Source organism: Apiospora hydei (assembly GCF_038363865.1).
Source record: "Apiospora hydei strain CBS 114990 chromosome Unknown utg000009l_segment0_segment0, whole genome shotgun sequence".
In the NCBI taxonomy this organism is placed as follows: domain Eukaryota; kingdom Fungi; phylum Ascomycota; class Sordariomycetes; order Amphisphaeriales; family Apiosporaceae; genus Apiospora; species Apiospora hydei.
In genome coordinates, this window is record NW_027117368.1 from 5,422,137 (window position 1) to 5,448,325 (window position 26,189).

The 26,189-nt window shown below is 46.2% G+C and overlaps 4 protein-coding genes across 4 annotated transcripts; 3 read left to right on the forward strand and 1 right to left on the reverse strand.

Annotated features, from left to right (window-relative positions):
• Positions 1-2,394: 2,394 nt before the first annotated feature.
• On the forward strand, positions 2,395-8,151 carry PG997_013514 (Lid2 complex component lid2; the record flags this gene model as incomplete). Its single annotated transcript, XM_066817828.1, has 8 exons — positions 2,395-2,817; positions 2,888-2,936; positions 3,012-3,163; positions 3,222-3,831; positions 4,073-4,164; positions 4,237-7,508; positions 7,579-7,659; positions 7,743-8,151. 8 exons carry the CDS (start codon positions 2,395-2,397, stop codon positions 8,149-8,151), a joined length of 5,088 nt encoding a protein of 1,695 aa, XP_066663520.1.
• A 2,330-nt stretch (positions 8,152-10,481) lies between these two features.
• Positions 10,482-12,316, forward strand: PG997_013515 (uncharacterized protein; the record flags this gene model as incomplete). Its single annotated transcript, XM_066817829.1, has 3 exons — positions 10,482-11,618; positions 11,681-12,049; positions 12,107-12,316. 3 exons carry the CDS (start codon positions 10,482-10,484, stop codon positions 12,314-12,316), a joined length of 1,716 nt encoding a protein of 571 aa, XP_066663521.1.
• Positions 12,317-13,527: 1,211 nt separating this feature from the next.
• PG997_013516 (beta-glucuronidase) lies at positions 13,528-15,315 on the forward strand (the record flags this gene model as incomplete). The annotated part of the gene is made up of 1 exon (XM_066817830.1): positions 13,528-15,315. The coding sequence occupies one exon, from the start codon at positions 13,528-13,530 to the stop codon at positions 15,313-15,315; it is 1,788 nt and encodes a 595-aa protein (XP_066663522.1).
• Positions 15,316-16,528: 1,213 nt separating this feature from the next.
• On the reverse strand, positions 16,529-18,121 carry PG997_013517 (uncharacterized protein; the record flags this gene model as incomplete). The annotated part of the gene is made up of 2 exons (XM_066817831.1): positions 16,529-17,968; positions 18,032-18,121. 2 exons carry the CDS (start codon positions 18,119-18,121, stop codon positions 16,529-16,531), a joined length of 1,530 nt encoding a protein of 509 aa, XP_066663523.1.
• Between the last annotated feature and the right edge of the window lie 8,068 nt (positions 18,122-26,189).

Consider the following 26,189-nt stretch of genomic DNA (forward strand, 5'->3'; position numbering starts at 1 on the left):
TTCTCCTCAGCCATAGGGCACGGGCCACCCAAACAGCCACAAATGGGGCAATGACTCGAGTAGACTGTGCATATACTATCCTCGGCGAAGCGATGTCCCTAATCAGGAAGTCTAGGTAGTCGTAGACCCATAGCTAGTTGTCAGAATGAGGCCATTGAAGGAAAAGGAAACGGTAAAGGAACAATTCGGTAGATAAGCTGAGCTAAGCCAGGGAGTCGGGGAGTCGGGGATCAGCCCTGCTGCAGGTGAGTTGTGCATCAACAAAGCAGCTGCCTCACATCAGGACCTATGAGCCCTGAGACTTGTGCGCCCAGATCGAGTCTAGACATCTCGCAGGCAAGCCTTGGGAAACGGGCTGAAAGTCGATTTTTCACCGTCTCAATGCGACACTGGTAAGAAGTCACGGGCCATGAAAGAACGTCAGGAATCGCAATGGGTGGGCCTGCAGGGAAAGAGTTTGATAGCGTTCGGGGGCGACTAGGCTATATGTGAGGCTGCAGCCAATCCAGGACGACTTGACGTTGGGAATGGGTCCAGACCCCTGAACGCCTCGAACCCTCATCCCTAGAAAAGGGCTCATGCGATTCTCTGACGGAAGCAGGCTTCAGTTGCAAGCTGTCGCTTCAAGTTTGCCTGGGTAGGGAGCAAACCTTGGCAGAAAAAAAGTGCTTGCCTCCCAGCTCTTTGCATTGAGTAGGTATTCTACACAAGAGACTCAATGCAGTGGTTGTTTCTTCAAGAAACCCGATCGGAAGGGGGTTCACGTTCAATCGCGACGGTGAATGCGTACCTTGACTTATCGTGATTTGGTTAGGTGGCCCAGCTTTACATGTCGCATCAGCCTGGCCATGCATGGGGCACATATGGATGGGATTGGGGAGTCCGGCAGTGCGTGCGTTCACACAGGTGATCGGGCAAAACTCTGCATTGCCAGCAATGAGAACTGGCAATTGTCGCTAGGTATATGGCATGTAGCGCTTCGTGACGATATGATACCTATTGACAAGTCGATAGACAGAGCTTGACGGCACGAAAGAGACGTCAAGAGGAATATGAGATGCTGGGTGGTACATACCTACCTAGATCAGTCGTGGTCGGCATAATTTTAGATCTTAGCCCCATTTCAGCAGGATGGGATTGGACGAGAGCGAGATGGGGAAGCATCTCATGGCCCACTTCCTTTGAATGAGGTCTGGTTTACCGTGTTCCCAGCGCTGCGTTTGTACCGACTTACTTGGGACCTCCGTTCCTGCCGTTCCGTCGCCCCCAGCCTCGATGACCTCCTACCTCCTCCCACCTCGCCCGTCGTCCGTCCATGCTGACCTCCCTTTCGGTCTAGCCGCAATGCGAAGGTGGCATTCTTACCTACTTGCCTACCTACGCACGCACCTGGCCACCCAAGCCCAAAGAAAGAAACAATAAGAACGCGCATTTCCTTACCTTGGCCTCGCCCTGCATGAACGAGGCCAATTGCATGTAGTCGTGTTAGTGATGATATAATTGGAGCTTTGGGGCTAAAACACAACGAACTCGTAGGAAAAGCCAGCAACTCTAAACAGATGCTGCCCCATTTCCAACATCGCAGCAATCGCTCACCCGAAATGCCCTACTGATGATGTTCATCTGAATTCAAACCTCATACCTCGCATTGGTTGGGTTTACAAGTATACAGGCGTGCAGCAATAGTACTGGGAGTAGTAGTAGTAGGTCCAGTAGTTCAATGTTGGCTGTAGGCGTCGGCTACGGGGTGGTGGTCGAACGATTCAAGCAATTCAGGCAGTGGGTCCAGGTATCTGGGCTGGTCCGCCTCTGCATGATCCATTCCCGTTCCGTCGCCGGCTCTTACTTTCTCCCTCCCAGTATTCCTCTCAACTTTCCCTCCTCGTCCGTTAGCCAGGAATAATCGCGAGCTTGGATCGACTTCCTCCTCTCTTTTCTTTCCTATATCGTTCTCTCACTAATGAGGCCGGCTTGACTGAGCCACTTCACTGCACGCCGGCTCTTTGAGGCTCCAGCCTCCATAGGTACTCCCATCTTAATCAAGTCACGCCAAGCTGCCACCCAGCTCCTCTTCCTCTCTACGTCCCGAGTCAGTATTCGCACACAGAAGCTTCTGCGGATTCGTCCTTGCTTTCCAACGCTGCAGCTACGGCGGAAAGTGCGATTTCTCGGAGACTCTTCTCCATAATAATTACCAGAGAGCCCTTATTGGAAGGCGTGACCTGTTACATCGCTTGCAATGCGCCTGCACTGTGACTGAGACGCAAATTCCGACTTCCATTTTCTTGACGCCGGTCTCGTAAACAGTATACACCATCCCGTACCGCGAACCGATCTTCACCTCGTCGCGCAGTACCTTTCCGACAAGGTCCAGAGCTGTCACACTGCACCGGCATGGCACCGACCGTCCCCATCGCCATGGCCGGCAGTGCTCCCGCCAGCGCCGCCGCGAGCTCTCGAGCCTCGCCAGCCATCGGCTCTTCCACCACCAACGGCACGAAAGCGAAAGTAACGACGCAGATCCAAGGCAATGGATACCACCCAACCAACCCGCAAATACCACTGAGTTCGATGCGCAGCGCTCCGTTAGACCTCACATCAGTCGAGCGAAGAGGCCAGCCTACGGCGAGCCGCGAGTCTATTAAGCGAAGCCGTCCGCATGGACTCGAGGAGGCGCCCACGTACCGTCCAACGGAGGAAGAGTTTCGGGATCCCTTCGAGTATATTCGCAAAATCAGCCCCGAGGCGAAGAAATTTGGCATCTGCAAAATTATTCCGCCAGACTCGTGGAACCCAGACTTCGCGATTGATACCGAGGTGAGAATTGGCCCATCCCGAGAAAGCCTCGACCGCCGCGAAGAAAACACCTACTAATGTATCTCACCAGAAATTTCATTTTAGAACAAGGAAGCAGGAGTTAAACTCGGTGGAGGGCAGTGCGTTTTCCCCATCTCCATTCCCAGAAGCCGTGGCCACCGATCGCCGCAGCTGCTAATACGTGCGAATCATAGGTACTCGAGCGAACATGAACTATATCGACCAGCTTGCCAAATTTCATAAGCAGCAAGGCACCAATCTCAATCGATTGCCGTACGTCGACAAGAAGCCGCTTGACCTTTATCGATTGAAGAAGGCCGTGGAAGCGCGTGGCGGCTTCGACAAGGTTTGCAAGATGAAAAAAATGGGCCGAGATTGGACGAGATCTAGGATACAGTGGAAAGATCATGTCGTCGCTGTCGACCTCTCTTAAGAACTCTTTCGACAGGTGGCTCAATCCTTACGAAAACTATCTTCGCCAAGCCAAGCCTGGCGTCTATCAGCAGCTCGAGTACGAATATGGTGGCCCCTTCACCCCCAGCCCAGCTCCCAGCCCGGTGAAGCGTTCCAATGTTGCGACTCCATCCAGTCTTCGAGGAGACTCGCCAGCACGGAATGCCAGTGACGCCTTGCAGGCCAGCATCGGCGCCAATGGTCTCAAACAAGAAGCCGACACGGTTATGCCCGATGCAATCCCAACATCCGGCGGATTCACGGCCATCAACTCGGGCGGTGGCGGTGGCGGTGGTGGATTCACGGCTGTCAATTCCGGCTTCGCCAGTGTTAACCGCGCGACTCCCGTTGATAGCAAGAACTTCACACCCCCGAAGCAGTACGGCAGTCCAATGACGTCAGCAAAGAACACACCTGATTTCAGAGCTACTGCATTGGGTGCTGCAACCTCGCTGAAGCGACAGCTGAGCTGTGATAGCCTGGATTCGTCGAAGAAAGAACATGTCACCGACAAGGATGATTCGGAAGCCGGGAGCCGCCGTAGTAAACGGCTGAAAAAAGGTGAGTTGTTTCTTTTCTTTTCGATTTGTATCTGCGTATTCGTGGTTTGCCTTTTATGGAATCTGCCGCCATCAGTCAATGCTGCTACATTGGAAGATGTAGACATCCTGCAACGAGTGCCGGGCAGAAGCGTAGCCATGCAGCCAGCTGTCGCTTTGCAGGCAACGAAGGGAATCGAAACCGGACATAAGTCGTGATTGCTTTGGTACGGAGCATTCTAGCTAATGCGGATGATTTGCAGATGCAGTGCCGACTGTAGCAGGTTCACATATGTCTTTATTCCGACCTTCGGCCCCCAGAATCCCTCGCGATGAAGGAGGCAATATCAGTGAGGTAAGTATTGGCTACGGTTTTCGCTGACGAAAACTTCATTCTGGAAATATACTGATACTGGTGGGACTGTAGCGCTGCCAGACCTGTGGCAAGGGTGAAGAAGCCGGCTATATCGCAGTCTGCGAGTCATGCGATCATGGCTATCATGGTGCTTGCCTCGACCCTCCCCTGAAGTCCAAACCAGGCGATGAATGGAATTGCCCGCGATGCCTTGTGGGTGATGGCCAATTCGGATTCGAGGAAGGTGGTCTCTACTCTTTGAGGCAATTCCAAGAGAAAGCCGCCGATTTCAAGCAAGGCTACTTCGAGAACCGGATGCCCTACGACCCCGTGTTGAACTGCTCTCGCCCCGTTACGGAGGATGACGTCGAAAGGGAGTTCTGGCGTTTGGTCGCAAGCATCGAGGAGACGGTCGAGGTAGAATACGGCGCCGATGTCCATTGCACCACACATGGGTCTGGCTTTCCCACCCCGGAACGTAACCCGGATAACCCCTACTCGACTGATTTCTGGAACCTGAACGTTCTGCCACTACACCCTGAGTCTCTGTTCAGGCATATCAAGACGGATATATCAGGCATGACTGTGCCTTGGGTGTATGTCGGCATGATCTTCTCCACCTTCTGCTGGCACAACGAAGACCACTACGCCTATTCGGCCAACTACCAACACTTTGGTGCCACCAAAACGTGGTACGGCATCCCTGGCGAGGATGCCGAGAGGTTTGAGAACGCCGTAAGAGAAGCCGTGCCCGAGCTTTTCGAGACCCAGCCGGACCTCCTCTTCCAACTTGTGACCCTATTCACCCCCGAGCAACTGAAGAAAGCAGGCGTCCGCGTTTATGCCCTCGACCAGCGGGCCGGCCAGATGGTGATCACATTCCCCCAGGCTTACCACGCCGGCTTCAACCATGGTTTCAACTTCAACGAGGCTGTCAATTTCGCCCCTTGCGATTGGGAACCGTATGGTCTTGCCGGGGTTGAGCGGCTTCAGGAATTCCGCAAACAACCTTGTTTTTCCCACGACGAGCTGCTGTGGACCGCGGCCGAGGGAACGGCGACTGGGCTGAGCATTCAGACGGCCAAGTGGTTGGCACCAGCTCTCGAGCGGATACACAAACGAGAGATGGCACAGCGCGATCAGTTCCTGCGCAGGCACCTCGAAGGCAACCAGCACACCTGCATTCTCTCGGTAAAGACCGAGGAAACCCACGAACCTTGCCCATTGACCTACCAGCTGCTTGACAAGAATGTCCCGGAAGAAGAGTACCAATGTTCGTATTGCAAGGCGTATGCTTACCTGTCGAGATTCAAATGCAGAACGTCAGGCAAGGTCCTTTGCCTACAACACGCAGGATCGCACGCCTGTTGCGACCTTCCCGAGGCCGACCGGCTCAATGGCAAGGACCACATCCTTTTTTACCGCAAGGAAAGCGAGGACCTCGACGCCATGTATCGCAAGGTCGCCGACAAGGCCAACGTACCGGAGGCCTGGGAAGACAAATACGAAAAGACGTTAGACGAAGGTTCCGTACCCTCACTCAAGTCGCTTCGCGCTTTACTCTCTGAGGGGGAGCGCATTCCGTACGACCTCCCCTCTTTGCCAACGCTCAAGGAATTTGTTGACAATTGCAATGACTGGGTCGAAGAGGCGACTAATTATACGGTGCGCAAGCAGCAAAACCGGCGTAAAAGCGACAAACTCTTGCAGAGCGGCGGGCGCAAGTCCATAGGCAACTCCCACCACGACCAAAAGGAACGCGAAATGCGAAGCATCGAGAACATTGAGAAACTGATCGACCGAGCCACCACGATCGGGTTTGATTGCCCTGAAATCACCCAGCTGACGGAGCGAGCCGACGCCATCAAGGATTTCCGATCGCGTGCGCAAGCCGCTCTTGACCGTCTGGTCGTTCATTCTGCCAGCACCATTGAAGAGTTGCTCGAGGAGGGTCGGGGCTACAATGTCGATCTGCCCCAAATCGATCGGCTGGCCCATTTCCTCAAACAAATACAATGGAACACCAAGGCGCGCGAGAGCCGTCTCACCTTCATGACCCTCGGCGACGTCAAGGACATCTTCAAAGAGGGTGTCGACCTGGAGGTTCCCATGTACAACGACCATTACAAATATTACTCCGAGAAGCTGCAAGCCGGCCAGCAGTGGGAAGCCAAGGCGCATGAGCTTATCAATGCGGAAATCATCCATTATCCTCAGCTAGAGGCCTTGTCCAACCAGGTTTCGCACAACCAAATACCTGTTACGCGAGAGACGCTGGCAGCAGTGGATCAGATCCTGCACAAGCAACGAGAGGCACACAAGCAAATACTGGATATCACCGAGCGCTCAAGGGACCCAGACTACACGAAGCGTCCCAAGTACGTGGAGGTTGCAGAGATCATGAAAAAGCTGGAAGACCTCAACTCCAAGCCCACCGGCACGCTCGACCTTGAAAAGGAGCAGAAACGCCACGAAGATTGGATGCGAAAAGGCAAGAAGCTTTTCGGCAAGACGAATGCGCCATTGCATATCCTCAAGTCGCACATGGACTACGTGCTTGACCGGAACATGGATTGCTTCGATATTTCCAACGACAAGCCCAGGCTGCCAGCGGAACCGTCCTCTCGAGCTCCTAGCGAAGAGCGGGATGCCAAGGCCAGCCGAGCTTGGAATGACTCGTCCGAGGGCAGGGATGTATTTTGTATCTGCCGCCGGAGCGAGGCGGGCATGATGATCGAATGCGAATTATGTCATGAATGGTATCACGGCAAATGTCTGAAGATTGCTCGTGGGAAGGTCAAGGAAGAGGACAAATACACTTGCCCAATCTGCGACTGGCGCGTCAAGATCCCTCGTGACGCCGCTCGGCCTAAACTGGAAGATCTCCTGTCTTGGCAGGACGAGATTGCCAACTTGCCTTTCCAACCCGAGGAGGAAGAGGTTCTGCGGAAGATAATCGACAACGCCCAAGACTTCAGGCAAGCCATTTCGGTGTACTGCAATCCGATTATGATTACCGCGAATGAAGCCGAGACACAGAGGTTTTACCTACGCAAAATCGAGGGCGCCGAGATCCTGCTCGCCGATGAGACCAACTTCTTCCGCCAAGAGCTGCACAAGTGGAGTCCCGTGGCACCTGAGCCGCCGCCCATACTGGAAGTGTCCAAGAGCACTCGCAAACCACGGCCCACTAAGCTACAAAGGATCTTAAACCAACATGGCGTCGAAGACCCGGAAGATCTGCCAGACAGCATCAAGGGCAAGGCCCTGAGTCTGAAGCGCAAGCAGATGAATGCCGAAGCCGCATTGGCTGCGCAACACTCGCCCGGTGCCAACCCACCTGGGTACCCCCTAATGCCACTAGCCCCTCAAACCATTCCTATGGTTCCGGAAGCCAACACTTTTTTGGCCGAGGATCGCAACCTTCGACACCTGCGGCCTTGACGAGCACCGCGCATGGTCATCCTCCTCGTGGCCCGGACTCAACTTCGTCTAGTAGGCCTGGTTCCGCCCTTCGAGGGGTGACCCCATGGATGTCGACGGTTCCGGCCCGGGCCTGCACCCTGACTTTTTATGAGCGCTGGCACCAATGGGCCGGGTCCCAGACTCATGGCCACCGATCGCGAACCCCTGTCTTTGGAGGAACGCCTGTTGAGCGGCCATGACGATGGGATGAATCCGCATGGCGAGATTAGCAAGGCTAAAGCCCTTGAGATTTTGGGCCGCACGGAAAATGGACGCCGCAAGGCCGAAGAGCTCTTTGGGCCCGATGTCTGGAGCGCAGAGGGTCTGAGGCGCGCCTCTGGAAGCATGGGACGTGGCATCACGCAGGCACCGGATGAACAAGACAATAAGGACGTCGATCGAATAATGCTGGACTTTACGAATGCTGACGACGACGACGGCGACGGCGCCAAAAGGGGAGCAATCTCGGCCGAGAGTTTCGAGGCCGAACGGGACAATATGGCTATGATGGATTCCGACTGAAAGTGAAAACGACTGTACGGACGGACGGCGCTAGGAGTTTTGTTTGCTTGGTGCATGTGGTCGTTCATATTTAGATCTCAGGGGGCGTTGCATTACTACATACCCGTGTCAGCTGAACATGGCTGCGGACTGATTTTTCCACTGCATCATCGGAGGCGGAATTACATGTGTATGATTACATGGCTGGGCCGGAGATGACAGCGTCTCGAGGAGGTTTTGTTCAAGTAACTCAGAGGCGGAGTGAATATAGTTCTACTACACCAATCGCAACGCGTTCTCTGTACTATGATTTGTTTCTATGATTGTAGGGCGAGCAATTCTAAATGTTGGTCCCTCGCGCCCATTGTCATGTTATGGCATGTACGCGATAGTAGGGTACATGAGGTGCTCGTTTACTTCCACTCGGTGGCGAATTGATAACATGCCTTACGGTAGGTGACCGCCAGGAGGGGGTTCGGCAGAACTTGTGCGAATGGTGATGGTGTGGTGACAAAGCAACCCCATCCGGAACTCAGTAGAGTCGATAGTTTCACCTTTGGAGGTGATTTCTGCCACCCCAAAGATTGTGGGTTTGACGGCTTGATAGAATTCAGAATTGCCCCAGATTAGCTGTCGAGTGTGCGGGCCGGGGTCTAGAGAAGCAGCGGCTCGGCGGAAGTGAATATGAAGTGTTGGGGATCTGAAGATGGCGGGATACTTCAGCGAAGGGGATAGATAGGACAAGGGCCCCTTAACCACAGGGTTACTTCCCCTACTTTTCCTGCTTCTTTTTACATGCCGTTTCTCATCTTGAAGCCGAATTAGGGTTTTGCCTGTCATCTTCAGCTCAGGGCCGAGAGGTTTTAGTCCCATCCCTTCATGCCAGCTCAAACCGACGAACCCCGAGACAGAGGATTCAGAGAGTTCCTATTTATACATGCACACATGTCTTACTTCCCATATTCCCCCGCAGAAATTCCCTGAACGATCGCTCGCTGGTCATGCAGCTGCCGCCAGAAGCAGGCAGTTGTGCATCTGCTGTCTTGTTGGTCGTGCAATTCGCGGGGATCAAAGAAACACGACAACAAGCAATCAATGGGTTTATACTTGGTAAATGGACACCACTACTCTGAGCATTTTCTCCCAATTATGCCTTTTCTTCTTCATGGGTCCCTTGTTGCCTGGGTAGTCTTGCTAGGCGTTTTGGCCCTGGCCTGTGAGCAGGAGGTGCAATGGGTGGGGATGTTTCGAGTGTCATGCTTCAACATATCGCGGCACCTTGGACCTTCTTGGCACAAACCCGGCTGTGCTCTGGTACTGGTGCCGCCCTGTTGACTTGGGGACTCGGCTGCGGAGGAAATTGGCCGTTGGTAGGTATTCAGAGACCAAATCAAAGCTTCCGCTCCCCGTGCCGACTTGGAAGCAAGGCGGAATTCGGCATACGATTTTCTGCCTGGGGTGTCGAGGCCTATCTATCGAACTCCAGCCAATACCCCATGAACTGTGCATCTTAATATCTTATACTTGAGGTGCTGCGAACGCCATGAGAGGCCGTTTCCTTGGTACCTTGAAAGAGTGCCAGGGTGCCGAATGAGGTTGTCGTGAAGGCGTAGATGAATGGTATCCCAATACTGCCTACTCGGCTACTAATGAGCGTGCCAATATATGTAAATAGCATCCCAGGTTACATCTACCACCCAACAAAGATAGATATTCGCCTCAACAAGGTGACGTTCAAAGATACAGATGGTAACATATATACATCGGCGCTTCATAAAGAAACCATGTCGTCTACCAATACTTCAGGCCTACATCTCAGTCGCCTCCACTGGAAATAGGTACAACATGAACTATGTAGATTAGATCAATGAGAATCACCACCACAGCAAAAGAAGCCGCCTCGGATTAATGTTTGAACTGCATCTAGGACATCTAGCAATACTTCCATACCCAGATAAAGGCTTCAGAATGTCGATTATACCTACCTAAGGCATTCACCGAAATATATGCCATTAACACTTGGAATAACTCGACGTATCAATGTTTATTCCTTTCAATCTTCATTATTATTCCAGCGCTTGCCAACTGTAAGCGATTATCCCAGTGTACACCAGGTGTTGAACAGCAGTGTGCCCCGCGTGGTGTAAACGTCCCGCGGTTTGGATCCCTTAGGCAAGTAACGACACCAACACGAACTGGCAGGACCGGAGCCGCTCTTTCCCCAGACCCTCATAAACAAACAATCAAACAATCTGCCACGCTCTCCCACTGCTTCTCCCGCCCTCCAAATCAAGACAGACCAACCATTTTTCTGCTTTCCTTCCATCCTTCACAGCGCTTCGCGGGCAACCATGGCCACCCTCCAACCAGGTGCCGTCGATAATGGGGAGCCGCCTCACCAAGAGCCGCCCAACAGACCTCCTATGCCTGCCCCAAACCCCATCCTTGCGAGATTCGGCCACTTCCTGCGTGACGATGGCATTGAGGAAGATGATGGTGATGCCACGGAGTCTTTCATGAACGCGCAAGATCAGGTTGATGCTTTGACCAACGCCCCGATTTTTACGACAGGCGCAGCCAACCATGTCAGCGATGCCTTGTCGCTCGATCCTGGCGCCATGTCAGTACTTATTCCGCAGTTCGCCCTGATTGGCAATGTTCGAAGCATGCCTGGATCGCCACCTATTGCGCTCGAAAACCGCCTGGCCATGACGAATCTCAATATCCCCTGGTCTGCCTTCATCTGTGGCTCGCAGGGAGCTGGCAAGAGCCATACCCTCAGCTGTCTTCTAGAAAACTCGGTTATGGCCAACAACGACGCCGGTCAGCTGCCATATCCCATGTCTGCGTTGGTCCTGCACTACGACAATAATTCGGGGTACAACAACACGCAGCTGTGTGAGGCGGCCTATCTTTGTTCTCGTGATGTGCCCGTCAACGTGCTGGTCTCACCATCCCACATCTGGGCGATGAAGAAGATGTACACTGAGCTGCCAGGCCTGCCGCCCGACCACCCTCGGCCCAAAGTTCTCCCTCTGTATCTGAAGGAGGATCACCTTGACGTCTCCAACATGATGAAGCTCATGGCCGTCGACCCAAAGGCAAGCAACACCCCTCTATACGTGGACGTTGTCAGAAACTTGATCCGAGAGATGGCCATGGAGGGTCCTCAGAACTTTACGTTCACAAAATTCCGCCAGCGTATCGATCAGTTCCCGTGGCTCCGAGGCCAAGAGACTCCCTTGAAGATGCGATTGCAACTGATCGATAGTTTCATCGCGCCTGGCCATCATACAACGAGCACAAGACCTGCACCTGCGAGCGAGGATATTTGGGCATTCAAGCCGGGCACAATCACCATCCTCGATCTGAGTGACCCTCAGATCAGTTCGGATGATGCCTGCATCCTCTTCGCCATTTGCCTCTCAATTTTTCTCAAGAGTCCCTCCCAATGTGGCCGTGTCGTTGCCATGGATGAAGCACACAAGGTAAGTACTCGAGAGGTAATAAAGACGAGAAATGTTTCAATACTAATCGAGATATCTGGCAGTTCCTGGTTCAAACTGGCGAGGCACGTGTGCTTACTTCGGATCTCACCTCCATCATCCGTCAGCAGCGTCACACGGGAACGCGGGTATTCATTGCCACGCAGGAACCCACCCTATCGCCTGAATTGGTCGATCTAGCCAACGTCACGTTTGTGCACCGTTTCCTGTCACCGGCATGGTACGACATCTTGAAGAAGCATCTGGCCGGTGCCAACAAACATGATTCCGGTGATTCCAATGATCTGTTCAAGACCATTGTGAAGCTGCGCACTGGTCAGGCACTCATGTTCAGTCCCACGGCCCTGACCGAGTTACCCTATTCGTACGACCAAACAGTGCAGCCACTGGGTAACGGATACTTGAAGATTAGTGTAAGTAACATGACGGTGCCAAATTCGTATGGCATACTAATCGACTCGCGATGACAGATCAGAAAGCGTCTGACGGCAGATGGAGGACGAAGCATGGCCTCTTCCGAATCGGCCACCCTCGGCTCGGGCCAGAAAGTCGATGTCCAGGTCCCGATGCATGTCGTCGTCCGACCTCCGCAGCCGGCGACTACGAAGAGAAGCCGGAATGAGCATAACCATCATCCGTATCGGAAGAGAAACAGGGGTCCTCGTCAGCCGCCTGCTTGAGCTGGAGGGGACAGCAATGCCCTGCCGTGCTGGTTATGACATATGAAGGGATGACTGACTTGGGATGATGACTACCTATGACTTGGAATGCAACATTGTGCAACCGGGTTGCAACTGCCGGATTGCAATTACTCCGTGGTCGTTGCCAAGTTACATACGTGCTACCTGTGTGAGTAATCAATGGATACTATGGCACAAGGGGGATCAAGCAGTGCCAGGCCAGAGGATAAGGATAAGGATAATAATAATAATAGGAACCTGGTGGTTGGGGCTCCAATTGAGTTCGCATTTCTCATGCCGTGGCCCGACCGGAGCAGAAGCAGAAGCAGCTGCAAAGCTAAAGCGCTCAAGCAGCCAAGCTAAGGTGCGGCTTCAGCGGTATGGAGCGAGTAAGGAGTCCAGCACAGTAAGGTACTTGTAGTGGTGCCTGCCCAGGATATGCCGGCACGGAGCCCACTAAATTTAGCCCTGTCCTTTGCCGATCTAGGCCCACTGATGGCTGCTGTAACCTTGCTTTTGCGACTACCTAACCGCCTACGGGAGGAGGGCCCAGAGTACTGCCAGAGGGCCCAGCCTTGCGGGCCGGGCTTTGACGTCACCAATTGGCTATTTGGCCGGCCAAGGACGCATTCGTTTCAGCAAGGGAAACATCGATTGGCGATTCACAATTTACCGCTTCCCACTTATCATGACGAGAAAGGCGGAGGTTGAGCAACGTCGGGGCAATGCCTGCCCTCTGCTTGCCCTCCACGATGCGATGCCACACCCGCTGCCACGATGAAGACGTCTGCGTCACCCTCCCCCATGTGGCTCTCAGGCCAAGGTTTGTTGAATCTGCAGACTCCATGCAGGCCAGGAGCCAGGATAGCAAGCTGGGCTGCTGGGATCGCATCTACTCTTTCCCAAACTACCTACGCAATCGCAATCCTTTCAAAGGAACCATGAGTGGGGATGGATGGCCTTGACACGGCCAAGTTTCGCGTTCTTTCTCTGCTCGATGGCCAGATTCGGTCGCTAGTTTTCTGAGCTTCTAATACCTCGCGATTCCGCCCATCTTTACTTCTGAAGTTCTCGTCTTCATTACTCCCCGTGATTGGTCCTGTTTTCTTGGGTATATTGCATGCGTGTGTGTTGTTCGTTCAGCGAAGAATCCTCATTCCATTCTTTCCTATTGCCTGCCTCCCTAGATTTCGCCGTCACTCAGCACCGCCATGTCGAAACTCGCTCGCACTCTCGTTGCAGGCCACTGCTTCCTTTCGGCTCTAGCAAACGATGCCCTATCCGTGACAGTCTCCGACCGCACGCCTCTGGGCGCATCGGCATATGTCGATCCCTCGTTTGCCGGCTTCGGCATTGAGCCGTCCAACCTATTCTCCTTCATGGGCCAAGACGAACCCAACAAGTTGACACTCAACCTGGTCGACAACCTCGTGAAAATCACCGGCCGGCCGCCACACTTCCGCATAGGCGGAAACACGGCAGATACTATGATTTATCGCGAGGACCAAGACCAATGGAACTGGAAGAAGAACCCCGACCCCAAGGGGCAAGGCAACTTCCCCACGGACGAGTTTATCATCGGCCCGCACTATTTCGATGTAGCCAACCGCTTGCCGAAAGGCACGCCCGTCACTTGGGGCCTGAGCTTGGCCTATATGGAAGATGACTATATCGAGCAAATCACCACGACAGCTCAGCAGGTCGTTGACAGGTGCAAGAACCTGAACCTGGTGTCATTCGAGATCGGAAACGAGCCTGATCTGTACGGCCAGAACGGCTTCCGCACGGGTGCCTGGGACGCCAAGGTCTACTCCGAACAGTGGCTCAAAAGAGCGGAGGCCGTATATAAGCAGGTCTTGAAGCCCAACAACATCTCCAGCGACTTCTTCGAAACATCTTGCACGGCGTCGACCATTGGCACTACTTTCGAGATCAAGGATATGACCACTCATGGCATTACTGCCAACGCGCCAGATTCCTCCGCGCCTTACATCAAGAGCTGGAACCAGCATGACTACTACTATTATATCGGTGTTTCTACTTATGCGCTCACCATGGACCACTTCATGCAGTTGTCGACGACCGAGGACCAGTTCGAGGCTTGGGAAGAGCAGATCGATCAAGCCCACGCAACGGGCTACCCTTACGCACTCCGTGAGATGGGCGTCGTCGGTCCTATTGGCATGGAAGGCATCACCAACACCTTCGGCGCCGCCCTTTGGTCTCTCAACTTCTTCCTCTACGCTGCTACGCTGAACATCACCTCGGTTCAATTCCACATGACAGACAACAGCAACGCCAGTGCCTGGCAGCCTGTCGAGAGATACGGACGCCAGCCCTTTGTGCGACCCCTGTACTACAGTTATGCTGCTTTCGACCAAGTCATCGGCCCTACCTGCAACGCGCAGGTCTACCACATAGAGCCCAAGAGCTACCCGGGTGGCTACAAGGGCTATGTCAAGGTATACTCAGTATACCAGGCCGGCCAGCTCGCCTCCGTAGTTGCCATCAACAGCAAGCCCGCCAACGTTTCGGCATCCGACAAGCCGAGCCTGGACATCAAGGTTTCGCTCCCCAAGTCGCTTTCGGGCAAGCAGATGCATCTTGCACGCCTGACTAGCGAGGGTGCCGACGCCACGGACAAGACGGTCTGGAACGGCATTAGCTACGAAAAGAACAACGATGGAACACCGTCCCAGGTCCACGACGACGACGAAACCGCATCAGTCGAGTCAGACGGCACACTCACCATCTCGGTGCGCGATTCCGAAGCAGTTGTGGCCAACCTCAACAACAAGGTTGGCGAGGGCTTGAAAGCCGATGCTACCGCCTGCGCTGCCTTCGTGGAACAGTCGCCAGGCGTCGGCTCGACAGTAGGGCCCGAGGGCGCAAGCGGCGGCGACGAGGAAGACAAGAACGCGGGCGCTGGAATCAGTGCTCGCGGGGGCCTCGTGGTTGCATTGGTGAGCTTTGTGGCCGGCACCCTGATGATGTTCTAAGTTGCCTTTTCTTTCCCATGATTACGAATGGCATGTTCTTTTAACGAAGAGACGGAAAGACTAGAAGGATACACTTGTTCTATCAGAGTAATTAGAGAAGACGTGGAAAGGAGGTCCACACATAATGTTTACTTAACTTGATGAATGAGGCAGGACAACAAAGGCGTTCCGTGTTGGGTTTGGAATTAACGGGTTATGACAAGAATATACCTATCTATACAAAGATCGCATGTTCATAATACAAACTAAGCTCCTGATCATGAGAACAAGTGACTATTTGAAGAGACGTGCCAACTATGTCATCTACAGGTCATGGTGAATGCTGATAACTGCACAGTGACCCCAGGATCGCGTTATTTCTTGGCCCTCTAACTGTCTGTACTCGACTCCCCCTTTAGAGACCGCAGTCTCCTTAGCCTCCTTGTCATCTACCTGGTTTGTGCCCTTCGTAGGACTCCCGTTGATTGCCTGTCAATATTTCTGTATTACTGCATACTTAGCCGGCTGCTGCTACTGCTAATGTTGCTGAGTGATGTGGCCTTGCTTGGCCTGCTCCGACTCGGGGTCGTAAAACCGCTTCGTCGTCTACTGAAACGTGGACAATCTCGTGATCCGAATGCATGACTCATTGGAAAGACCAGAGCAGGGATTTCGAGTAACACATAACTACATCTGCAACATTGCCGGATAAAGGCATCATCTTGGGATATTGCCTTGTTTGGCGTCACTTCATTATCCGCGGGTAATGTGGCGAGAACATAAACGAGCCAGCACAGGCTTGCCTGGATCGGCACCGAACACTGGCTCTGGGATGAGGGTATCACCAGTTGCTTACCAACAATTGGGGCAAGAATGGTATATTACTGGTATGCTCTAATCCGGTGGGATAACCGACACTTCCCTTGAATAATCGACAGGCCATGTTATCTCATTGGACATGATTCAGCGGGATCAACGTTTTGGACCGTTGTGCTTATACAGCCCTCAAACTACTTACAGTCCTTGAAATCGAATCGCAGAAGCCCTCTAGAATGCCATCGACTGAAATGCCCTTGATGGCAAACGGGCCGCTCCCACCATATTATTCTTTCTTACTGGAGACTTTGGGGTCATCAAATGTCACTGGAATACTGTTTATTCCACTAGATATAATGCCTGGTTGCATAAAACGGCCTGTCGATAATGGACGGAAACCATTATACCAAGGGGATAATTACAAGAGACCCTGCTTCTGTAAGTCATAGTACACCTTTTCCGGCATCACGTTGCCGTCGGCATCCTCCATCTGCACCATGGCGCCATCGTCAATCTTGTCCTTCTTCTTGTCTTTCTGGATCTTCTCCCATAGCCGCAAGGCCTCGTCGATGCCCGTGATGTCCCGGAACAGCGACGTGTTGGTGATGCCGAGGCACTTGAGGCCGTAGATGTGTCGCGCTTCATTAAAATGCTTATCGAAGGCCCTCCGGCCCATGTAGACAAAGTTGCCGCAGACCTCGCAGGAGAATTCGACGCCGAGGCCGTGGAGCTTGTAGAGCCAGTAGGGAATCGGCTTGCCGTCCCACGCCAGGGGCAGCTTGAGGGGGTTGTAGAACCGGTCGTCGTCGTCCTCGCCCTCCTCGCCCTCGCCCTGCTCGGCGGGTTGCGTCTCCACCGTGGCGCTGAACAGGTTCTCGAGCTCCTGCTGGCGCTCGCGTTCCGTCATACCTTGCTTCCGCTCGACGTTGACGCGGGTGTCGCTGCGCTCGGTGCTCATGGCCGACGCGAGGCGCTTGACGCGGTGTTCGCGCTCGGCAATCGCGCGCTCCTTCAGCCTCGTCGCAGATACTCCTCCCCTGTTGTCGCCCTCGGAGGTGCCGCCCATCTCTGTGTTCTCCTCTATCCTCTTCTTGCGGTCGGCAGCGGCTCTGACGTGTTTCTTCCCCGACAAGTGGCCCTTGTAGACATTCTCGTTCTTGAACTCCTTTTCGCAGTCCTCGCAGTATACGGCCTCGGCCGAGCTGAGCTGGCGCGACACGCCAGAAGTCGAGACAGCCACGGTCTCTGATTTCCATCCCTCTACGTCGTCCTTCTCCCACGCCTCGTCGAACTCCCTGTCGAAATCGGCCAGGACTTTGTCGACATTCTCGAGGGGCCGAGTTCTCCGCATAAAGTCCTCCAGGTATTGTGATACGAGCCCGGCATATCGGAAGTACTGGTCCGTCAGTTTCTCGCCCCGTTTCAACCCTCCGGCCCCTGGTGAGAAGTTGTCGAAAACATCCAGATACTGTAGATAGCTCAGGCGCTTCGCGTTGTGGAGGTTGAGGTACGCCTCGTGGCACGTATGGAGATCGAAGAAGCGGCCGAACGCCTCCTCGCCGGTGAAGAGGGAGTCGACCACGGACGGCTGGGCAGCTTCGGCCTCGGTGGGCTTCCGGGGTCGGTAGGCGCGCTCGAGGTTCTCGACGGGCTCGTTGGGGTATCGTGTGTGGAAGCTCTTGATCTCGGCCAGCTGCTTGTGGAACTCCTCCATGGGGTCGCCGCTGCCGATCTGCTGGATCTCTTTGGAGCGCGCGCCGTCGGCATCGCGGTAGATCTCGAGGAGCTTGGACGACTGGGAGGCTATGCGGTCCAGGAACTCGGAGACCTGGTGGTCCCGTGTGAGGCGATCGCGAATCTGAAAAGAAGCGTCTCGGTTAGCTCTGCGATGCAGAGGATGGTGTAATCTGTAGTAACTTACGTTTTTGGGCTCTTCGCCGATGCGGTCTGCGATGCCCTGTTCCAGACGCTCGAGGTCCTCGTGCAAAAAGCGCTGCTCTTCCAACAACATGGCGCGCGGTCGGGTATCGCGTTGGTGAGGTTGGAAAAGGCTGGATCCGATTGACGCAGGCAGCGACTGCAGATTAATTGTACACTGGAATAAACGCTTTCCGAGTCGTTGACTAATAATGGAATAAACAGTTATCCGAGTGTCAAAAATCGACTCAGTGTGGAAGCATTTCCAGTTGCTGCAGTTAAAGTAACACTTTGAATTTAGTTGGCTTATGGTAGCAGCTTTGGACTTTTAAGGTGAGTAGAGTACATCTATGGCAACCAGATGGCAAATAGTGGGTAAGTGTCTACCTAAACTTTATTTCACTGAGTATACGTCCCTCTTTAAAAGATTATTAATTTTAGAGATTAAATTTACTTTTAATATATTAATTTTCGATAAAAATAGATTTTTTAACGTTATATTAAGTTTTTAATATAATTATATATTAATAAAGTTATTTTATTAATATATTAACGTGGTTTATTACTACGCGACGTATATTACTTAACGACGTATTTTTTTCACTTTTCGACTTTTTTATATAAATTAATTTAATTATAACGCTTAAAATTAATTAAAATTACTCGTTATTCGATTTTTCGCTTAATTTTATATCTTTTTTATATATTCGTGCATTATGACCTGTTTCGCCGTAAATACTATAACGCTTTTTACCGGTCGCCCTCTGCTTCGATGAACCCCTATTTTTATTTTTATCGGGCGCTGAACGCTTCCTTTTTACCTTTTCGTCCTGTAGCTGCTGAGATTCTTTAATAGTAAAAGCTCCTCTAAGCTAAATTCGCGACTTTTTAGTTTTCCGGCGTTTAAAAAGTGTTAAATTAACCTCTTTTAATATATATATTTTATCGCGTATAAAGGTTATTTTATAAGTTATTTTAATTATACTTTTCGCTATTTAATTTACTGTATTTAAAATCGGCGTTAAAGAGCTTTTTTAATAAGTAAATACCCTTTTTTAATATAAGTAAAGTGTTTAATTATCTATTAAAAGTTAAACGGCGTTTAAGGGTCGTAAGTATTAGCCGTCTTTAAATAAAATAGGTTAAGTGTAAGCGTTTAGAGACGTATATTTAATTTATTAATTATTTCGTCGAGATTATAAGGGATTAAATTAGAAACGCTAAATTCGGATTTAATATTATTTTTCGTAAAAATAGCGAAATGCGCGGCTTTAAAAGCGATAAAAAACTCGAGCTTCGTAATGTAATTTATCGAGGCCTTAATAAATAGCTCGATTTTTTTTAAATAAGCACGCTTTAAAGCCGAATAAAGTATTATATCGAGTAGTTAGAGTAGGTAAGATAAATAGAGAGGTATACCGAGTGTGATAATATTATTATCTTAGTAATATATCTCGAATTCGGTCGAAATATAGTTTTCGTAGCTGTTAATAATTAAAAAGCGGTGGGAACCTTTCGTTTACGCTTTAATATATTTATTAAAGTGCTTAATTTAATTTAAGTTTATTTCGTTATTAATCTAGCTATTAAAAGTCGGCTTAATTACTTAGTCGCCCGGTAAATCGGTTTCGCGAGACTAGTTCGCGAGGTAATATTAATTTTAAACGATTAAAAACGGCGAAATACACTAGCTTTACGAATTAATACATTTAATCGCCGTTATTTATTTTTAATTATTAAGTTAAATTAATTTCGCTTTTCTACGCCGCTCGGCGCGTATTATAACGAGTATTAACCCGATTATATTTATTATAAAGCCGGTTTTATCGAAATTCTAAATATTTTTATCGACGATCCCGTATTTCGCTTTTATATTCGCGATTAGTATAAATTAGCCGGAAATAACTTTAAAATTTTCGTAAAAAGCTTTTTAATAATCGTACCGACGATTTATTTTAATCTTTAAATTCGGGTTACGGTTAATAAAGCGCCTAACTTAGTGCTTGTTAACGCGGTCGCCGCCGCGCGACGCGGTGAGAAAATTGGCTATATTTTTTACACTAGCGAGATCGGGAGGCATTCTTTAGATATTTAAATTAATTATATATTTACGAAGTACCTTTTTTTAATTAAATTTAATTTACGTCGTTTCGATTAGATTTTACGTTTTAAAGTTCGGCCGTAAATTCGATAGCGTAAAGTTAATTCGGGTATATTATAAGCTTTTATTATTACTTTTTAGTTTATTTAATTCGGTTCGTTTTATATCGTTTAAATTATTAAAACTATTCGATTTTTTAAGATTAATTAAGCATTATAATTATAAAGATATTACGCGTTAAAGTTTAATTATATTAGAATTAAATTTAAGTGCGTCGCTAAGTAATATACGTCGCGTAGTAGTAAACCACGTTATTTAATTTATTAATTACCTCGTTAAGATTATAAAGTATTAAATTAAATACGTTAAATCTAGATTTAATATTAATTTTTATAAAAATAATAAAATGCGCGGCCTTAAAAGCGATAAAAAGCTCGAGCTTAATAATATAATTTATAAAGGCTTTAATAAACAACTCGATTTCTTTCGAATAAACACGTTTTAAAAGCGAATAAAATATTATATCGAGAAGTTAAAATAGGTGTAATAAATAAAGAGGTATATTAATAGTAATAATATCGTTATTTTAATAGTATGCCTCGAATTCGGCCGAAATATAACTCTCGTGGCCGTCGAGAATTAAAAGGCGGTAGCGACCCTTTGTTTACGATCTAATATATTTATCGAAGTGCTTAATTTAATTTAGGCCTGTTTCGTTATTAGTTTAACTATTAAAAGTCGGCTTAATTACTTAGTCGCCCGATAAATCGGTTTCGCGAAACTAGTTCACGAGATAATATTAACCTTAAACGATTAAGAACGGCGAAATATATTAGCCTTACGAATTAATATATTTAATAGCCGTTGCCTATTCTCGATTATTAAACTAAATCGATTTCGCCTTCTCACGCCGATCGGCGCGTATTACGACGAGGGTTAATTCGATTATATTTATTATAAAGCTAATCTCGTCGAAATTATATATATCCTCGTTAATAATACCGTATTTAGTTTTTATATTTATAATTAATATAAATTAAGCGGAAATAATTTTCGTATTCTCGTAAAAAGTTTTTTAATAATCGTATCGATAGTTTATTCGAGTTTTAAAGTTTAAGTTACGGTCGATAAAGCGCTTAATTTAGTGTTTATTAACGCGCTCGCTATCGCGCGACGCGGTAAAGAGATTAGCTATATTTTTATATTAATAATATTAAGAGGCATTCTTTAAATATTTAAATTAATTATATAATTTCGAAATACCTCCTTTTTAACTATTATTAATTTTTATTATAAATATCGGATTTCACGTCGTGAGATTCGGCCGTTTAATCGGTCGCTAATCGTCGATTATAAGACGCCGAAAACCTTCGCAGTAACTCTTTAACTAATAAGTTTTATAGGGTCTCGCGTCGCTTAAATTACTAATTTAAGCTTATTTATTAGTAAAAAATTAAGTATTATAATTTTAACGTGGTTTATTATTAAATAGCCCGTATTATTAAGTGGTTCACTTTTATTACTTTTTAATACTTTTATAAAAATTATTTTAACCACGATATTTTAAATTAATTAAAACTATTCGCTATTCGAATCGTTACTTAATTCTATATCTTTTTTATATGTTCGCGCATTATAACCTATTTGGCCGTAAATGCCACAGCGCCTGCCGCCCGTCGCGCGCCGCTTTGATAAACTACCATTTTCGCCTTCGTCGGTCGCTGGACGCTTCCCTTTTACCTTTTCGTCCTGCAGCCTTCGAAATTTCTTAATCGTAAGGGCTCCTCCAAGCTGGACTCGCGACTTTTTGGCTTTCCGGCGCTTCGAAAGGGCCAAATTGGCCTCTTTTTAAAGTACGTATCCGATTATGCATAAGGGTTATTTTATAGGCTATTTTAGTTATATCTTTCGTTATTTAGTTTACCGTATTTAAAATCGGCGTTAAAGAGCTTTTTTAATAAATAAACACTTTTTTTTTAATATAAATAAAGTATTTAATTATTTATTAAAAGTTAAACAGCGTTTAAAGGTCGTAGGTATTAGCCGTCCCTAAACGAGATAAGTTAAATATAAGCGTTTAGAGACGTATATTTAATTTATTAATTACTTTATTCGGGTTATAAAGTATTAAGCCGGATACGTTAAATTTAAATTTAATATTAATTTTTATAAAAATAGCGAAATATATAGCTTTAAACGCGATAAAGAACTCGAGCTTTATAATATAATTTATCGAGGCTTTAATAAATAGCTCGATTTCTTTCGAATAAGTACGTTTTAAAAGCGAATAAAGTATTATATTAAGAGGTTAAAATAAGTGCGATAAATAAGGAGGTATACTAATAATAATAATATCGTTATTTTAGTAATATATTTCGAATTCGGCCGAAATATAGCTCTCGTGGCCGTCGAGAATTAAGAGGCGGTAGCGACCCTTCGTTTATAATTTAATATATTTATCGAAGTATTTAATTTAGTTTAAGCTTATTTTATTATCGGTTTATTTATTAAAAATCGGTTTAATTACTTAATCGCCCGGTAAGCCATTTTCGCGCGATTAATTCGCGAGGTAATATTAACTTTAAACGATTAAAAAAAGCGGAATATATTAGCTTTACGAATTAATACATTTAATCGCCGTTAACTATTCCCGATTATTAAGCTAGACCGACTTCGCCTTCCCACGCTGATCGGCGCGTATTACAACGAGGGTTAATCCGATTATACCTATTATAAAGCCGGTCTTATCGAAATTCTATATATTTTCGTTTAAAATGCCGTATTTAACTTTTATATTTATAATTAATTTAAACTAGTTGGAAATAACGTTTAAATTTTCGTAAAAAGCCTTTTAATAATTATATCGACGATTTATTTTAGTTTTAAAGTTTAAATTACGATTAATAAATCGCCTAACTTAGTGTTTACCGACGCGTTCGCCGCCGCGACGCGGTAAAAAAATTAGCTATATTTTTTTACACTAGCGATCTTAAAAAATATCCCGCGGGTATTTAAATTAATTATATATTTATAAAGCACCTCTTTTTTATTCGTATTTAATTTATACCGTAAGTATTAAATATTACGTCGTGGGGTTCGGCCGTGGATTCGGTAACGTAAAGTAGTTTTAAAAACGTCGTATACTTTTATAGTATCTTTTTTACTTAATAAATTTAAAGGCTTTTATATCGCTTAAATAATTAAACCGATCCGGTTTTCTTAAATTAAATTAAGCATTATAATTATAAAGTTATTACGCGTTAAAGTTTAATAAAAGTCGAGAAATAATAAAGGTGAACCACTTAATAATACGAACCACTTAATAGTAAACCACGTTAAAAATAAAACGTATTAAAGTTTAATAAAGAGTGTTAATTAAACTAATAATCGGCGAAGTAATATAATCGACTTAATAATAAACTACGTTAATTAGTTTAAATTAATTAAAAATAACGTTTAAATTTTTATAAAAAGCTTTTTAATAATCGTACCGACGGTTTATTCGGGTTTTAAAATCCGGGTTCCGATTAATAAAGCGCTTAACTTAATACTTATTAACGCGCTCGCCGTCGCGCGACGCGGTAAAGAAATTAGCTATATTTTTTACACTAGCGATCTTAAAAAACATCCCGCGGGTATTTAAATTAATTATATATTTACGAAGCACCTCCTTTTTATTTATATTTAATTTATACCGTAAATATCGAATACCGCGTTATAAAGTTCGGCTATAAACTCGATAACGTAAAGTAATTTTAAGAACGTCGTATATTTTTATAGTATTTCTTTCACTTAATAAATTTAAAAGCTTTCGTATCGTTTAAATAATTAAACCGATCCGGTCTTTTTAAATTAAATTAAGCATTATAATTATAAAGTTATTACACGTTAAAATTTAATTAAAATCGAAAAGTAATAAAGGTAAACCACTTAATAATACGAATTACTTAATAATAAGCCACGTTATAATAATAATATTAATATAAAAAAGGCTTAATTAATCGATTAATTAATAACTATAAAAAATACTTAACGAAATATTATATTAAATAATATTTAAATGAATCGGTTATTTATTTATTTTAAAAATTATCGTAATTAATATTAAAAAAGTAATAATTACTTAACGTAGTTTATTACTACGCGACATATATTATTTAGCGACGCACTTAAATTTAATTTTAATATAATTAAATTTTAACGCGTAATACTTTTATAATTATAATGCTTAATTAATTTTAAAAAGATCGGATAGTTTTAATAATTTAAACGATACGAAACGGACCGAATTAAATAAGCTAAAGAGTAGTAATAAAAGTTTATAATATATCCGAATTAACTTTATATTATCGAATCTACGGCCGAATTTTAAAACGCGAAATCCGACCGAAACGACGTAAACTAGATTTAATTAAAAAGAGGTACTTCGTAAGCATATAATTAATTTAAATATTTAAGGGATGCCTCTCGATTTCGTTAATATAAAAAATATGGCTAATTTCTTTACCGCGTCGCGGCGGCGACCGCGTCGGTAAACACTAAGTTAAGCGTTTTATTAACCGTAACCCGAATTTAAAAACTAAAATAAATTATTAATACGATTATTAAAAAAGCTTTTTACGAAGATTTTAAAGTTATTTCCGGCTGGTTTACGTTAATCGCGAATATAAAAGCGAAATACGAGATCGTCGACGAAAATATCTAGAATTTTAACGAGACCGGCTTTATAATAAATATAATCGGGTTAATACTCGTCGTAATACGCGCCGAGCGGCGTGGAAAAACGAAATCGGTCTAGTTTAATAATTAGAAATAAATAACAGCGATTAAATATATTAATTCGTAAAGCTAATATATTCCGTCGTTTTTAATCGTTTAAGGCTAATATTACCTCGCGAACTAGTCCCGCGAAACCGATTTATCAGGCGATTAAATAATTAAGCCGATTTTTAATAATTAAACTAATAACGAAATAAGCTTAAACTAAATTAAGCACTTTAATAAATATATTAAAGCGTAAACGAAAAGTTCTTACCGCTTTTTAATTATTAATAATTACGAGAGTTATATTTTAGCCGAATTCGAGGTATATTATTAAAATAATAATATTATTACACTCGGTATACCTCCCTATTTATTTCACTTATTTTAGCCACTTAATATAATACTTTATTCGGCTTTAAAGCGTGCTTATTTAAAAAAAATCGAGCTGTTTATTAAGGCCTCGATAAATTATATTACGAAGCTCGAGTTTTTTATCGCCTTTAAAGCCGCGTATTTCGCTGTTTTTACGGAAAATAATATTAAATCCGGATTTAACGTTTTTAATTTAATCTTTTATAATCCCGATAAAATGATTAATAAGCTAAATATACGTTTCCGAACGTTTATACTTAACTTATCTTATTCGAGGACGGCTAATATTTACGACTTTTAAACGTCGTTTAATCCTTAATAAATAATTAAGCATTTTATTTATATTAAAAAGAGGGTGTTTATTTATTAAAAAAAGCTTTTCGACGCCGATTTTAAATACGATAAACTAAATAACGAAAGGTATAATTAAAATAGCTTATAAAATAACCCTTATGCGTAATAAAATATATATATTAAAAAAAGCTAATTTAGCACTTTTTAAACGCCGGAGAGTTAAAAAATCGCGAGTTTAATTTAAAGGAGCCTTTATTATTAAGGAATCTTAGCAGCTATAAGACGAGAAGATAAAAAGGAAGCGTTCAGCGCCCGATAAAAATAAAAATAGGGGGTTCGTCGAAGCGGAGGGCGACCGGTAAAAGGCGTTGTAATATTTGCGGCGAGATAGGTTATAATGCGCGAATATATAAAAAAGATATAAAATTAAGCGAAAAATCGGATAACGAATAGTTTTAATTAATTTTAAGCGTTATAATTAAATTAATTTATATAAAAAGGTCGAAAAATAGAAAAAGTGCGTCGCTAAGTAATATACGTCGCGTAATAATAAACCACGTTATTTATAATTAAATTTTTCGATTAAAGATTAACGTGGTTCACTACTAAGCGTATTATATCACCGAGCGTA